The following is a 14849-nucleotide window of genomic DNA, read 5'->3' as shown; positions in this document are numbered from 1 at the left end:
TGAGCTCTGTGATTGGCTGTTCTACTAACGCAGATGCACGTTCACGTCTCTTCAGTGGAAACCCAGTCTGCAGCAATGGCTGACGACAGGAAAGATTGCGATTCCACAATTGGAAACACCGCGTTCAGTGCAAAAGACTCTAAGAAGAGGAAGATGGGTTTGAGAGTGAGTGAGTCTAAAAGAGAGCCTGACAACAAACGTGATAAAATGCATATCAATATCGGCGTTGCGTTTCAAAGATGGAGAGAAGTTGGGGATAACATTGGTTTGAACTTGGACTCGGAGCTCGCTGTTCTTCTCTTGGACAGGTAAACTACTACATTATTTCTCCTCTAACAACTACAGTTTCTGTGATGGGGGTTAGGTTCTGTGGGCTGATTTACGTAAACATTCATGTAAACAGCCTGGTCACAGCGGCTACCCAGAAAGGCATTGTCAGAGGTTGCTATGCTAATACATTAACCTCCTGCTAACCGTAGCCAAAGGCATACTGCATATGGCTGCTATACAAGGGTGTGTGTATGAAGCGCGTGCATCAGATGCCTGTGCTTATCTGGTGGGAAGAGCTTGGGTCAGAGCTGAAGAGATGACACTCGTGTAGACCCAACAATCACATTTTTCTAAGTTTCCTGCCTACTGAGCCTTTAATTAATTGTTCCTGTGAAAACTGTAGCTCACCTTGGCTCCTCCATGGGTCTCCACTCCACGTAGTGGTAGATACCCTGGGCTCTCTTCAGCCATTCTCTCAACATGGCAGTGGTGTTGTCCACATTATGGTCTGTTGCTGCCCTGAAACATCAACACACAGAACGTCAGTCAAATGAAGCTTGAAACTACGATGCTGTCTCTTTAAACGCAGATGCTACACACTTGAGATGTAAACAGCTGTCCCTGCAGAAAAAAACATCTTGGCATGTCAGGACTGTTTTCCAGGGATGAGACCCTTTGGACAAAATAAGAGCATGTGAAGCCGAGGTAAACATAATGCAAACTGTCATCGGCTGGAGGTAACAGGAACGAGGTTGTGACACTGCGAGCCATGACATTTCAGACTGCATGTTATGGAAGAAGACAGACAGGCTTCCAGATTAGTCCAATTAGTCTCTGATGTTACAGCAGGCAGCCTCAGCATCACAAAGCTTCCTTACTGCCTAATTAACTGCTCTGCTGGAGCACGGACAAAGTCTAAGGAGCCGCAGTGTAGACAGATGTTGCTCTGACACACTCTGGATGAAAAATAGCCAATACAGGTATACCAAGCACATGATAACAGAACTCTAGAGACTCAGCTGGAAGGAATATTGCCCTTTATCTGAAGACAGACAGACAAACAGACACAAACACGCACACGCACACACATACACACACACACACACACACACACACACACAAACACTCATACCAGTAAGCAAATGATGTCAGCGTAAAGGTTAGCGCAGTTGCTGCTGCTTGTTTGTCACTCCTGTGGTTTGCATTCACTATTTCTTCACAGAGATTTCCACTTCAGTTCCCAGAGCTGACTCAGAGAAGACACTGCAACTACTGTGTGTGTGTGTGTGTGTTTGTGTGTGTGTGTGTGTGTGTGTGTGTGTGTGTGTGTGTGTGTGTGTGTGTGTGTGTGTGTGTGTGTGTGTGTGTGTTTGTGTGCATGCGTGTGTGCAAGAGAAATTAAAACCGCATCAGTTCCCTGTCATCTTTATGAGTATCAGAAAAATATATATCACATGTCTTTGCATTTAAATTGCCCTTTAAAGAGGAAAGCTCAACAGAATGTGTGCATACAAACAGAACGACACACACACAAACACACACAAACACACACACACTTAGTGAGATGGAGTTTTCCACTGCTTGCTGTAATATTCCTCGCTGTACTCTCTCCAAAATCACACCCAATTTTAGACTGGCTGGACAGAGACACCCAGGCACGCACACACACACACACACACACACACACACACACACACACACACACATTTTTGCACTGTCTACTCGCATTTACAGTAAGATAACAGCGTTGGAACTCTTCATTTACCCACATTCAGCAAAAACAGCAATACAGAAACACCTGTTTTCACGCAGACACAGATGTTTATATCACTACACAAACACAGACTACACACAAATATCACATATAAACATGCACAGTCTTGCACTGCACACATGGATTAGTCAAAAAGAGGCAGCACCACCTTAGGTTTGGAATTTCAATAATCCCCTGTCAGACAGATAAATAGCTCATCACACATAACCACAAGTTGGAGCGAGGCCGTGAGCCTGAAGGCGACACAGCGGGTCAATAATTTTAATAGTATGCGCATGTATGTTTGTGTTGGTGTGTATGCATGCTTGCACTTGCAGATGTGTGTCAAAACATAAGGACGTTCATTTTCATGTCCTGGGAATGTTGTTTTTATAGCAGTGTGACTGGTGATTTATGTGTTGCACAAGCGGTATTTAACCATTTTAAATGTACCTGTGTGAGTGTGTGTGAAAGGTTGTGTATGTGTGTAAAAAGTAAAAACGTGTGTATGCAAGCATGTGCACGTATGCTTTTCGTGCATAGCTGCACATGAGAGGAACACAGGAGCAAGTTGCCCCTTAACTTTTTTTTATCGTGTGCATGAAACACCTGACTCGCTGGTAATGAGTACATGTGCACACACATTTACATGCTTTTTCAACCTGTAAACTGCACATCGTTGGGGGGGAATAAATGTGTTCCTACATGCCATCTTACAATGACAGACTCCAGGCAGGGATTTAACAGTAGGGAGCTTCTGGGAAGAAAAGAACAATACATGGTTCAGCATGTGGGTACACACAGAGTATAAGAGTATGTCTATGGGCATGTGTGAGGAGAAGGGGGTGGAAAAGAGTTTTGCATCACTTTATTTTACAGCTAAACACAAACTGAAACTGTGCAGACTTGTGCTAAAATGTTCTCATCGATAAAGATTTGGCGAATTCCTCAAAGAGCTCATTAAAAACTTCCACAAACTTATAAATGATCAGACTAACTTTGTTTTACACAGATCACATTAAAATGCTGATGACGCTTTCTCTTCGGCTCGCAAAAATCTGAAGGAATATAAATCTCAGAGGAGTCCTTTCTGTATTCTCACACTCTTCTTGGCAGGACATAATGCTTCCTGCGTCCTGGTAAGGTAAGGTTGAAGGTTGTCTACAAAAGAATAGAAAACTCCACATCTTAAAAAAGAAATATGGGAACAATTGCTTCAATAAATGAGCAGATTTTGCCAATAAAGCGGAAGCATTACCCTAATTGCATTATGAAGCTTCAAGGGCCAAAATGTAAAAAAACTTACAGAATGCATCCATTGTGGATGATACGCTGCCCAGCACCTGTGAGCACTCAGGCCTCTGTACACTGTGTGTGTGTGTATGTGAAGCTAAGAGAGTGAAACAAAGAAAGGCTTTTGTTCATGCGTCTGCTTCATGTTCGATCAGGCAAAGAAAACAGCAAATACATTTGTCTTGTTTTGTGCTTTCCGTCATTTCTATGAGGCATCCTCTCCTCCATTTCATTTCGTTTTAGACGCGTTTGTCCTTCTCCAGGAGGCAACTATGTGCTCCTCAATTTCCTCTGCCTCCGGGCGAGATAACCCTCCGCAGCTGACGTGAACACTGTGAGCACAGTTCCTGCCAAACTTCAGCTGTGTGAAGCCTCTGAAACTACAGGTAATGAATATTCTAACTATGGAGATACATCCACATCTGTACACAGCAAGTAACATTTATATCGTTCATAGTTTTCTACATTTCCTTGTTTAAATTGCTTGTAATTTATTGTTTCTTATTTGATGCTTCTTCTATGTTTGCTATCCACTTTGCTGCTGTAAAAAGGAAATTTCCCCTTTGTGGGACTAATAAGGGAATATCTAATCTAATCTAATTTCCATATGTTTGTGACAGTATTCAAAATAATACATAAAGGAACTATAGTATGCATCTCTTCACAAAGATACATTAATATGTGCCTCCTCCTCATCCCTCCGTACCTTTATATCGCCCTCTTGCTGTGTCTCTTCATTCCTGTTTGGAAGTTTACAGTACACTGCAGCCTCATTATTCCGCTGCCTGCAGCTTTGAGGTTGGGCTTCCTCTCCTCTTTTCTGACTTTATGATCAGCATCTGGACACCACATGCTTCCACATGCCTCACCTATACACCCCAACACTCCCTTTCTCCCTATCGCTTCATAGATGTCCATTTATTCTTCCCTCGTTACCTAATCTCAGTGTATTAGACAATCTTTTTCACCTACTTATGCATCTTGTCGTCTCTATTCCCACTTGTGCACATCTCAAAGCATCCACATATTGCACCTGTCAGTGCTGCTGCCCCCGCTACTGTATTTATATCATCCCCATTTCAACCTCATCCGGAGCAAATTGGAAGATAAAACATGCTGTTTGTAGATAAGAGAAATCAAAATGATCCCTTATTCAGCTGATACTGGTTCATGTCATATCCCATGAAAAGCACAACTTCTTGTATAACTTTAAGAGAAGTATTTATAATATTACCACACATTTGTATATTTTCTAAAAGCAGCATTGATGCAGGAAAACATACTAATACGTTGGTCTGCATCACCTAACGTGACTATGAACCCACTTAATCGCTCTCTCTCGCTCTCGACCTCCCACTGTTTTAAGGTTATCCGATGCAGGAAGGAGTCAGATAAAAGGGAGTGTGTGTCATGAAGGAGAGTGCTGACATCTGGCCTTAAACACAGATGCTTGTCTCAGAGACTGGCCCTTTTAGATAAACAAGGTGCTGAAAGGATCCAGCAGGCCAGTGTCAGCTGACCGTTGATTAAATAAACAATCTAATATTGTTGCCAATAATGACCGGGTGCTGCATGTAATTAAGAAGAAAGAATGCCTCTCTCAGGCCGAGCGTAGATGCCCTTAAAACATAATAACTATGCTGGTGTGTGTGTGTGTGTGCGTGTGTGTGTGTGTGTGTGTGTTTGTGTGCGTGCGTGTGTGTGTGTGTGTGCGTGTGTGTGTGTGTGCGTGTGTGTGTGTGGGGGGGGGTTGGCTTTGCAGTATAATCTCTCCTATAGAGGCTGACGTGGCTGCAGACCTCTTGATGGCCTAGCAGGGCAAAGGAGAGAGAGGAGGGGTTAGACGAGCAAAGAGATGGAAGGGAAAGGGAAATTCCTCATGACTCTCAGGGTCAACAAAAGTAGCCAAGGCAGACGGGCTCACGCTGAAGTGTGAGATTCAGTATTCATATTCAAGACTGGGAAAACACATTCATCATGGTTTGATATTAAGGAGACAGGATGAGAAGCTTGGTCGTATTGCAATTCTTCTTCAAAACTTGTTTCTTAGCACTTGAAGCAGTTTTTCCTTATTCGATCATTTTCATGGACTCGCTTGATTCTTGCGCTTTTTGTCGAGTATTCATTATTAAGTATTCTTTATGGTTGAATGCACAATAATTGAACTGTTTCAATACTTTGAAAAGCAACTATTTACATTATGTAAACATGGAAAAAACAAAATGAGTCATGCAGTCGAAGCAGCTCATTATCTGAAACGCATTCTGGTTGTGAAAGAGGGCGGGAAGAGAATGAAAGGAATAGAGAGAGGGAGCGAGTGAAAACTCAAAGACACGGATGGAAGAGGTGATGGAATAACAGAACGATGTCGGGAGGAACTGAGAGAGGGGGGGATGAAGAGAGGGAGCGTGAACACAGTGGTTAAGCACTGAAATTGATGACACACAAACAGATGGATGGATGGTGCTAAAATAACATTTTCCTCTATGAAAAATCCCTGAATTCTTCACTATTCATGAAAACGTTGCACTATACCTAAATGATGCACAAAGGATGTGCTTCTCTCTAGTTCTCTTTACTTCACCTTATCTTGTCCGTAGGCCTCTCTCTCTCCAGATGTGAGTGCTTATATCAAGATGCCATTGTTTTAGTATTTGCCAACTCCTCATTATTGCTGTGCTGCCAAGTTCTGGCAATACTGCTGGAAGTGTGCAGGAACACATGGGGCATCGAAGCAAGAATTCACAGTCTAGAGCCAGAGAGAGAGAGAGAGAGCGAGAGAGAGAGAGAGAGAGAGAGAGAGAGAGAGAGAGAGAGAGAGAGCGAGAGAGAGAGAGAGAGAGAGAGAGAGAGAGAGAGAGAGAGAGGACAGGGACTGGAAAGTCAATTCTCTTTGTTGACTAAAACTTGAAAGGATGTGTCAGGTCTACAGAGAAAACGTTCCCATGAGTACCTTCTTGCTACAGGGTGGAGAGGATGGGGCTGGGCTGTTGGCATTACACCATCGTCAGCTGCACCTCTTCAGCTTTACAGAGAGCTGAGGCTCAGTGAAGGGCTGGCAAAGATTAGGCTCTGAAGTCACTCTGTTTGGAAAATGGACACCGGGCCACTTAGTAATTTCTACTAAGTGGCCCTCATCCTTATGTGTGAAATTTCTCGATTGCCACTGATACCCTGCAGCTATATGAGCAGTAATAAAAGACGTGACTCAATACATCTTGAGTCAGACTGAAAGCCCATTTCCAAGTGATGTGTCACCAACCATATAGGCCATGGGCTTAATGTCCTGTGTGTTGAGTGATCGCATATTCACTGTTCTGCTGCTGTAAGACTCACAAGACCACCAAAGAAAATATAGTAAAGCCAAAGATTCTCTAACCAGCTGTTAAGTCTGATGAAACGCCCTGTGAAAGTACGATTTCCGGGTCCAAACACTCCCTTGAACATCTGAACTATTACGATGACCTCTTTCTCTCAGTGAGACACCTTTTTCATCGATAGGAAAGAGATAAAATGACAATTATTATTATTATTATTATTTTAAAACTCAGATCAGTTCAAACAACCAGGAACACAGCACTGCAGCGTTGTAGAAATACGAGGCTTGGACCGGCTTGGACCAGCTTGGACCTGGAAATCATATTTTCGTCACGACTTAACATCCGGATACAGAAGATACCGCACTTCAGGCAGCGCCAATGGAATGTAATGGTACACTTCTGTGTCTCTTAAGAAGGCGCAGCCTCGTTTGAAAGCCAGCTGAACATCATGCGAATGGATGAAAAGTCAGATATACATTATTTATTTCTCTTTTCTTTTGCTAACACTAGACATGTACACAGCTAACAGCCATGTTTAGCATTGCAAAACTTATCTATCTGAGGTGTTTGCGAACGTTAGTTGACGTTAGCTTACAGTAGCTGAGGCAAAACTTTGTTGTTTCCTCCTGATACATCCGTCTGACAAATTCCATTTTGTTCTCAGAATGTTTTAGGAAAAATGCGGCCTGTCAAAAATGGGTCCAAAATTGACTTCAGTGACTATGGGGCTAAGGGAATATCATAATCTCTTTTCACGTTTACATCTCCCATTAGAATCAATACACTCAGGACCTGCTGCTAGTCTCCAAAAGAGGCGAGGGACTAACCACACGTGACACAGAAACAGGAAGACTGAGAGTTGAACATCTCACTTCTAATCCACAGTAAAGCACTGAAAGACGGACCAGCTCAATGGAGGTTTTGGAATACATCCTTTAACTTTAGGGTTATTTACTTAATTTAAAAAACTTTTTCAGTGGTGAAATGTCACCGTCCAAATCAACACAATCTGTAGTTGTGATTTTCTATCGGGACGAGTTGTTGCCTGATGTGCTGACTATTTCGTCTGAAGCCGTCTGAGACTCAACTCAAATTAGGTGTGTCTGCAAATGAGCGGATGGCTTTGACGTCAAATGTTCTGTAAAATGTTCCAAAATGGTGAGGATCTGGGTAGCTATCTAAGTTTGCATGAGGTGTATAAAACAGTCGGTAAACTGTGCACCAGTCCAGAAGGAAAGATAAAAGCATCTCCCTCTACTCCATTGAGTTTGTGTCATTATGAGTTTTTTTTGTCTGGGAAATATCAGCCTGCATTTAAGGATGTCAAATATCTGAGTAGATGTTTAAAAGACCTTCTTAGTTTCCCACGGATTAGATGTGGCTACAGAATACTGATTGGGAGGTCAGAGATGACTGAGTGCTGTTACTCTACATATGGAGGTTCTGGCTCACTGTGGGCCTTATGAGGTAACAGGGGAAGCGAATGGAAAACGGGGGCTGAGCCAGAGGAGCAGAGCCAAAGCACATGGCCATAATGTGTGTAATAGCATACACATATACATGTGGAAAGAGACGTGTATACATTCATACTCATACTTGCACCAGAACAATGAAGACAATCAAACACACACTTATTTAACTACAGAGGGCCAATACTGTGATCTAATATGTACTGACACACACCAAAAGCATGTGCTGCTAATCGGTCACAAATGCACATGTTGTTTGCATTATAAGACAATAGCCTTGAATGATTTATTCCGTGAACATGGATAAACGGCTTTCTCAAAATGGCAAAACTCCTCCTAAATGAACAATTTGTGCTTCACTGCTGCATTCCCACGGAGGAATGGAGCCTGAGCCCTGAGGTAACACACCTGGCACTGTGGAAACTTCTTGAGCAATGATCGAACATCACAAAACTGATAAGCCTGATTTTTGTGTCATATCTGTCAGTAGGAATAAAAATAAGAAACAATACATGTGCTCAGTAAACAACAGGCAACACAAAGCCAAAAACCCCTTGGGACACCTACTGCATGATGCTCAAGATTAATTTGTGCACACACATAGTAATGTTAAGAAAATACAACTGATAGATGTGTTTTTTTAGTTAAATATAAAGGTTGTGTGGAAATAATATTACTGCAGAATAGACAACAAGATCAATATGATTATAGATATCTAAACATGCAACAACCTCAGCTCATGAATCGCTCAATAGTGGGTTAGTTGCTGCTCTGTTCACACAAGAGACTTCTTTTCAACGAAATAAGAAAACACTGGATTTACAGGATAAAAGCAACCAGGCAGCGTAAAAACAGCGTGACTTCTGCATTACTGTACCTGAGAATGTACGGATAACATGCACCCTCACCATCCCTGCTGGATGCTGTTTCCCTTTTTTCCATATAATTAATTTACATATAATTTACGTATCTGCACAGTGATCTGGCCAAACCAGCTCATCCATCTGGGAAAGAGTAAAAAAACACTCTGGCTGGTTCGGATTTCTTTAAACCAATCACACTCGTCTTCAGCGCTAGGCCAAAATAGATAGAGGAGATAGCAGAAGGGGCTCTATCCCAGCGCAGTTCACTAGTTCTGCACTACTTAAAGTGAAGATGTGTTATTTATGTAATTTCCTGCACGATTCATTTGTTATGGCCAGTTATGTTTAGCAACTTGTCTAAATTTTTAGCTAAGGTGATAGCACAAATAAACTGAATTTACCACAAATATCATACCAAAAAAACAAATAATAAAAATGCTTCCATATGCATTGGGCAGAAACTGTTGAAATCATCTTTTATAAGAGATTATTTAATTAAGTAAAATAGTATTGCGTTTCACTCTGGCCAGCAGTCTCAGCAGTTAACCAGAGGGGCACCCAGGCCAAGCAAACAAACACTGAATATTTAGGTGTCCCAATAGGGTGCACACATGTCCTGGTTCAAAAGGTTTTTAAAAAGGTAAAATTTGGCACTAAGAGCAAGAAGAACAGGCCACTACAAAGCCCAACACTGCAGTCAGCATAAATCAGACCTTTACTCAGCATTCAAGTCTGATTTCTCATGGTCGGTTTATTGCTGCGTAACTCGGTGCACTTGTCAAAATAACTTAAATATTGTTCATGTCACGTTACGTCACATCACATGGGGGAAAGAAAAAATTTGTATCAAATGCTTGAGTGAAGCTGGATACGGTACAGAGTAGCTAATAATCTCACATCAATCTCCTCGTGACATGATGTAGTAGATACAGGATACATTACATAAAACTTCTCGGTGCATCTGTCTCTGAGGCATTGAGTGTGTACGTAATTGCAACTGTGGAGAATTCTTATAAAGTCACATCACACTCTTGGTGCATCAGGATTTATAGTGTATTGTCATTATAATGTCATTAAGCACAATGATAGTCATAAATATGGAATAATTGGTTACATGATAAATGAGTAAATAAACAACATGATATTATGAAAGTCACAGTCCTGCGGGGAAAGCCGATGATGTCAGCGCTCTGACATCCTCTTTATGGCTCCCTGAAAAGTCCGCAAATCAACATCTCGACACCCAGCACAGCACCTGGGAAAGCACTTCCCTACATGATGAACACAGCCGGCAGGCAGCAAGCAGTGTGTGGAGCAAAATAATAATAGGCCGAGCCTAAACTAAAGAGGGAATTCTCTGTGTTGTGCCTGGCACGTTAAGACGAACACAAAGTTCACTGCTTACTGTTCATCTTCTGTGATTTCTTTTGAAGCTGCTTACTAAAAACAGAAACTCCTGGAAGCAAACTGTTAGCTGGCAAAAGATAAAAGCTGTTCAATTCTCAACTTAATCTCTCTGAGGTACTATGAGGAACTATGTATTTGAAAATGTTGGGACATTTTGATAAATCTACGCTTGTTTGCTTTTGTGTAGAATTAAATAAAAAGATCAATACCTCTCTCATATCGGCCCATGAGACGGTTAGCTTAGCTTAGCACAAAGACTAGAGTCTCCACTGGCTGCCTGGCAACCTCAACCGCCTGCACAAACAAATCTGTATGCTTTACACTTTGTTTTCCTGTATGTATTAAACATACAAGCTATACCATGCTAATTAGTAGGCTTTAGAAGGTTCTGGTATGCAGATTGTTTTCTATTTGGAGAGAGCCAGGTTAGCTGTTTCCCCCTGTTCCCAGTCTTTATGCTAAGCTAAGCTAACTTAGTGCTGGCTCTAGCTTCAACACCATTGGAATTGTCCTGTCTCATAACAACTACTGGCTCCTATTGCAAAGATAAGTCACACTGAGTTTGACCGTCGCTCTGCTTCAAAACAGAGCTTCTTGAGCTTTCACTGCAGGTTATTAACCTGTCCAGAGAACAACATGAATGAAGAGTGCCCTACAGTTCACCGCTGTCTTGTTCAGACAGAAGAAGCAGCAAAAAGAACAAAGGCAGAGAGGAAAGTACTCGTGGTCAAGCTACTGTGGGAATGTGGATTAACCATTCTGCTAAATGCCCTCTGGGTAATTTCCAAACATTGTTGACCACCTTCTCTCCGCCCGACCATCCCCCCCTTTTTCCTCTAATTCCCTGCATTCTTTCATTCTTTAACAGCAGTGTGAGAGTCTTTCTCACCGCTCTGCCACTTCTCTCTCAGACCTGCACTCACTTGCAGAGGGAAAATTTCTAAGGGCAAATTTTACTGACCATCCCAACTTTCAGCGTGAGTCAGAACCTGAAGTAACAGGGCAGAGGTGATCAGTGCAGGTTATCCTGTGAACAGGCCCAAACTGGAAACTTTGGTCCTCCTAGCATCCTCAGACCGGCCAAAACCTGTCTAGATTTTTGGAAACAGGCAAGATTTTGTCATCTGGCTGCGTTGTTGAAACTCTTTAAAACTCTCCATTATGTTGTTTCAACAACACCTGAACCCATGTAGATTTTCCACTCCTTAAGTTTATTGAAGAGTGCTGTATTTTTCACAATTACACAGCTTTGTTGAATACTGATCAATTACAGCATTCTGTGGTCTGTTATGTCCGAATGACAGTCCGCTGCTATGGATGCAGATCTGATAATAGACTCTGGAGGATCGTTTTTAAATAAATATAATATAAATATATTAATATTTAGATATAATATTAATAATAATCAAAATGTAGAGCGAGCTGGTCATAGTTGAGAATTAGAACCTCAACAGGGTGATGCAGTTATTATCATATCCCTTACTTTAAATTTTGTATGAACATGTTAATACTAGACTGTCCAAATAATTTCAAATGGCTGGGAAATTACAAATTAAGTTAAATTAAGTCTATTGTCCTGTTACTGGACTGTGAACACAAGGTTTTCTATGAAACAAGAGAAAAACATAGAATTACCCGAACCAACAGGAAAACTTCTAAAAGACAAATAAGGAAGTCTATGATCTCTTCAGTTGACTATGTATTAACTTTTGCATTTGCTCAAGACGAGAGCGGGTTCTTGGATAACCTTTCTTACTGCAGAACATCCTCCCACTGATCATCCCCAACTTTCTTCACATTTCAACTGCATCTGTGTGCACATTCACACAGATGCAGCACAACTCAAAACTTTACGTTTCCCTCCAGTCCCAGGGTATTCAGGACATAAAAAAGGGGAGCTGCTGATGCAGCTACACAATTAAGTGTCTCTCTTTTATCACCACCCTGATGATTATGCTTAATCATCTACATCCCTCGTCTCTACTCCACGCTCTGTCTCACTAGATTGCATGTTTGAAATGAGTAGTGGGGCGGTTCTGCTCCAGCCTGAAGCTCCAGAGAGGAACATTGTGTCCCCGCACAAAAACTGGAGCTTCACAACCAGCCAGTGTTAGTATTATCTATTTCTCCTTGATAGTTTCCACAGCACTTAAATCGCTCTGTCCACAATCCACCCAGACAAGCTGCTGAGAGCAGTAAAGTGGAGAAACCTGGCTGCTTCACGGGTAAAGATGGAGTATCATGTAACCGCATAGTTCTTGGCTTGACTCCAGATGGAGACCCTCGTCTCACGTCATCCCCCTCTCTCCATTTCCCCCAAACTTCTGAAGCATCGAATTAAGACAAAACTGCCATTTAATATCTCTTCAGGAGTAGAAATGTCAAATTATCTTGAAGTTAAATGTGACTGGATTTGCTTCTCTTTAGACACAATATATGGGGTTTAAATTGTAGTTGTCACTTAGTGCTCTGTAAAACACTGTGAAATGCTATAATGTGGATTTAAGGTTTAAGTGAGAGTTGAATTACAATTTGGCATTTATGAGGGGTTTGGCTTACATGTTGGGCGGTGCAATGATGACAGAAGAAACAAAGAAGCTCAGAGCTGCGAGAGCTAATTTGAGTAAAAATGTGTCCTTTTCTAAACCAGTTTGGCCACAAAGAGCCAATTAAGTATTTTATGCAGAGAGAAACCCTCACTCTAACTTACATAAGATGTTTAAAGTATTGCAACTGCCACTTTTTTTCTTTAAATGCCACAGAAACAAATCAGCACCACATACTAAAGCGTCACTATTCAGTAGTTCTTATTTTCATCGGATCTTTAATGGCTTCTTGGACGACCCTTACTGCATAATGTGCTAAAAACGCTCATATGTGTTCACTAATAATCACACTGGCTTTAAAGCATGGAAATTATACATCAGTATACTTTATGACAGTTAAGCCACAGGAGTGGGAAGAATATAGGCTGTGCTGTGTCTGCTGAAATCAAATTAATGACTGAATAAAATGGTCCTGTGTTAGAGGCTGATGACTGGACCTTATGTGTGTGTTTATGTGCCCTCATTCTCTCAAGATAAATGTCTATGCCAGGGACACATTTTTGTTAGAATAAACACACTTGGACTGATCTGCTTCAGCTAAACTCCTGACTCCACTGACTGCAGGGCGGAGAGATGCCACTCATACTTGATGGGGCCCTTCCTCTGTTAGTTAAACCACTCACAAAGCCATGTTAGCTCAATCACTATGCTCCAGAGAGAAGGGCCCCCTCTCTGTATTGAGTTTCTCCAGTGTGCATGTGTGTGTGTTTTCGTCTCCGAATTAGGAACAGACAGTTGCTCTGCAAACAAAAGCAAGACATTCAGTAAAGGAAGGGTGGGAAACAAAGAACAAGAATGCCAGCCGGGGTGCAACAGGTCCTCTGGGGGACGGACACTGAAGGGGGAAAGCACTGCAAACAATCCTTAAGCTGCACATGACTGTTTTGTCCTCTCATCTCACATTCTTCACATCTGTACTTTGATAAGAAGCCTTGCTTTTTAATCAGGAACCTCAGATTCTGTATTTTCTATCTGATCAGCCTGCATAACCCTCACGCACAGAGGCACACACACATTTTACGCATGACTTCCCAGAACTCCTGCTGTCAGACCAACTCAGTGTCTCCTTTCATCCTTTCACCTGCAGGATCTCTCTTTGATAGCTTTGTATTATCTCAGTCTAGACCGAACAGACTACAGTGCCCTACCTGGGGTGAGGCCCCCTTTTTTATACCTGCCAGCCCTGCTGTTTTAAAGCCCAGTTTCCGCCGGTTTGTGCTGAATCAGGGGGAGAACCGTGATTAAGGGTTAACGCAACGTGCGCAGCAGCTCTTTCATCTTCTCCAACAGTGTGCAATTTGGATGCCGGCAGACACGCGAGGTAAGTGCATCATAAAAACGCAGTAACAGGTCTGCGAGCCGATGCTGACAATCTGTTATTATAATTAACACGGACACACGCTGCTCTCCATTAGGCTCCTGCACGCTCCACTGCAGATCACCGTCAACATCATGTCCTCTCAAAGTCTGTCCTAAAAAAATGCATTTGAAACTATGGAAAACGATGGCTACAACTTTATATATCAGAAAAGAAAAGAAAAAAACATCCTGCAAACTCCATCTAACAAATTGCATCTACCGCGTCCCTGTTTGTGCGTCCCTCACCAGATCGCTATGCGCTCCTTCGGGTACTCCAGCCTCTCGATGCAGCCCAGGTAATGTGGCAGGCTGTGCGCTGCGTTACGAGCCACAATTGCGATCATAACCTTCGGCCTCAGCAGGGAAGACTCTGTCCTGAGCGGTTCCTGCACCAGCGTCGCCAGCTCCGTCACGCCGCCGGGCACAACAGTGGCCAGCAGAGCCCACAGCACACCGACTCCCACGGCCCTGACCGCCCGCATCTTCGCTTACCAGATTGCGCCGTGAGT

General features: G+C 42.4%; 1 protein-coding gene across 1 annotated transcript in view; it reads right to left on the bottom strand.

Annotated features, from left to right (window-relative positions):
* The window catches only part of colgalt2b (collagen beta(1-O)galactosyltransferase 2b), a 23128-nt gene extending 8279 nt beyond the window's left edge, over positions 1 to 14849 (bottom strand). Inside the window, exons 1-2 of the mRNA XM_083939845.1 lie at positions 14587 to 14849; positions 679 to 789 (exon numbers count right to left, since the gene is read on the bottom strand). Of these exons, the coding sequence (XP_083795971.1) occupies positions 679 to 789; positions 14587 to 14822 (347 nt within the window). The 5' untranslated portion in view covers positions 14823 to 14849. The remainder of the gene's footprint in view (positions 1 to 678; positions 790 to 14586) is intronic.

The sequence above is a fragment of the Echiichthys vipera genome (assembly GCF_963691815.1).
Source record: "Echiichthys vipera genome assembly, chromosome: 3".
Lineage (NCBI taxonomy): Eukaryota > Metazoa > Chordata > Actinopteri > Perciformes > Trachinidae > Echiichthys > Echiichthys vipera.
Note: the sequence above shows the minus strand (reverse complement) of the source record. Positions and strands in the feature narration are given on the sequence as shown.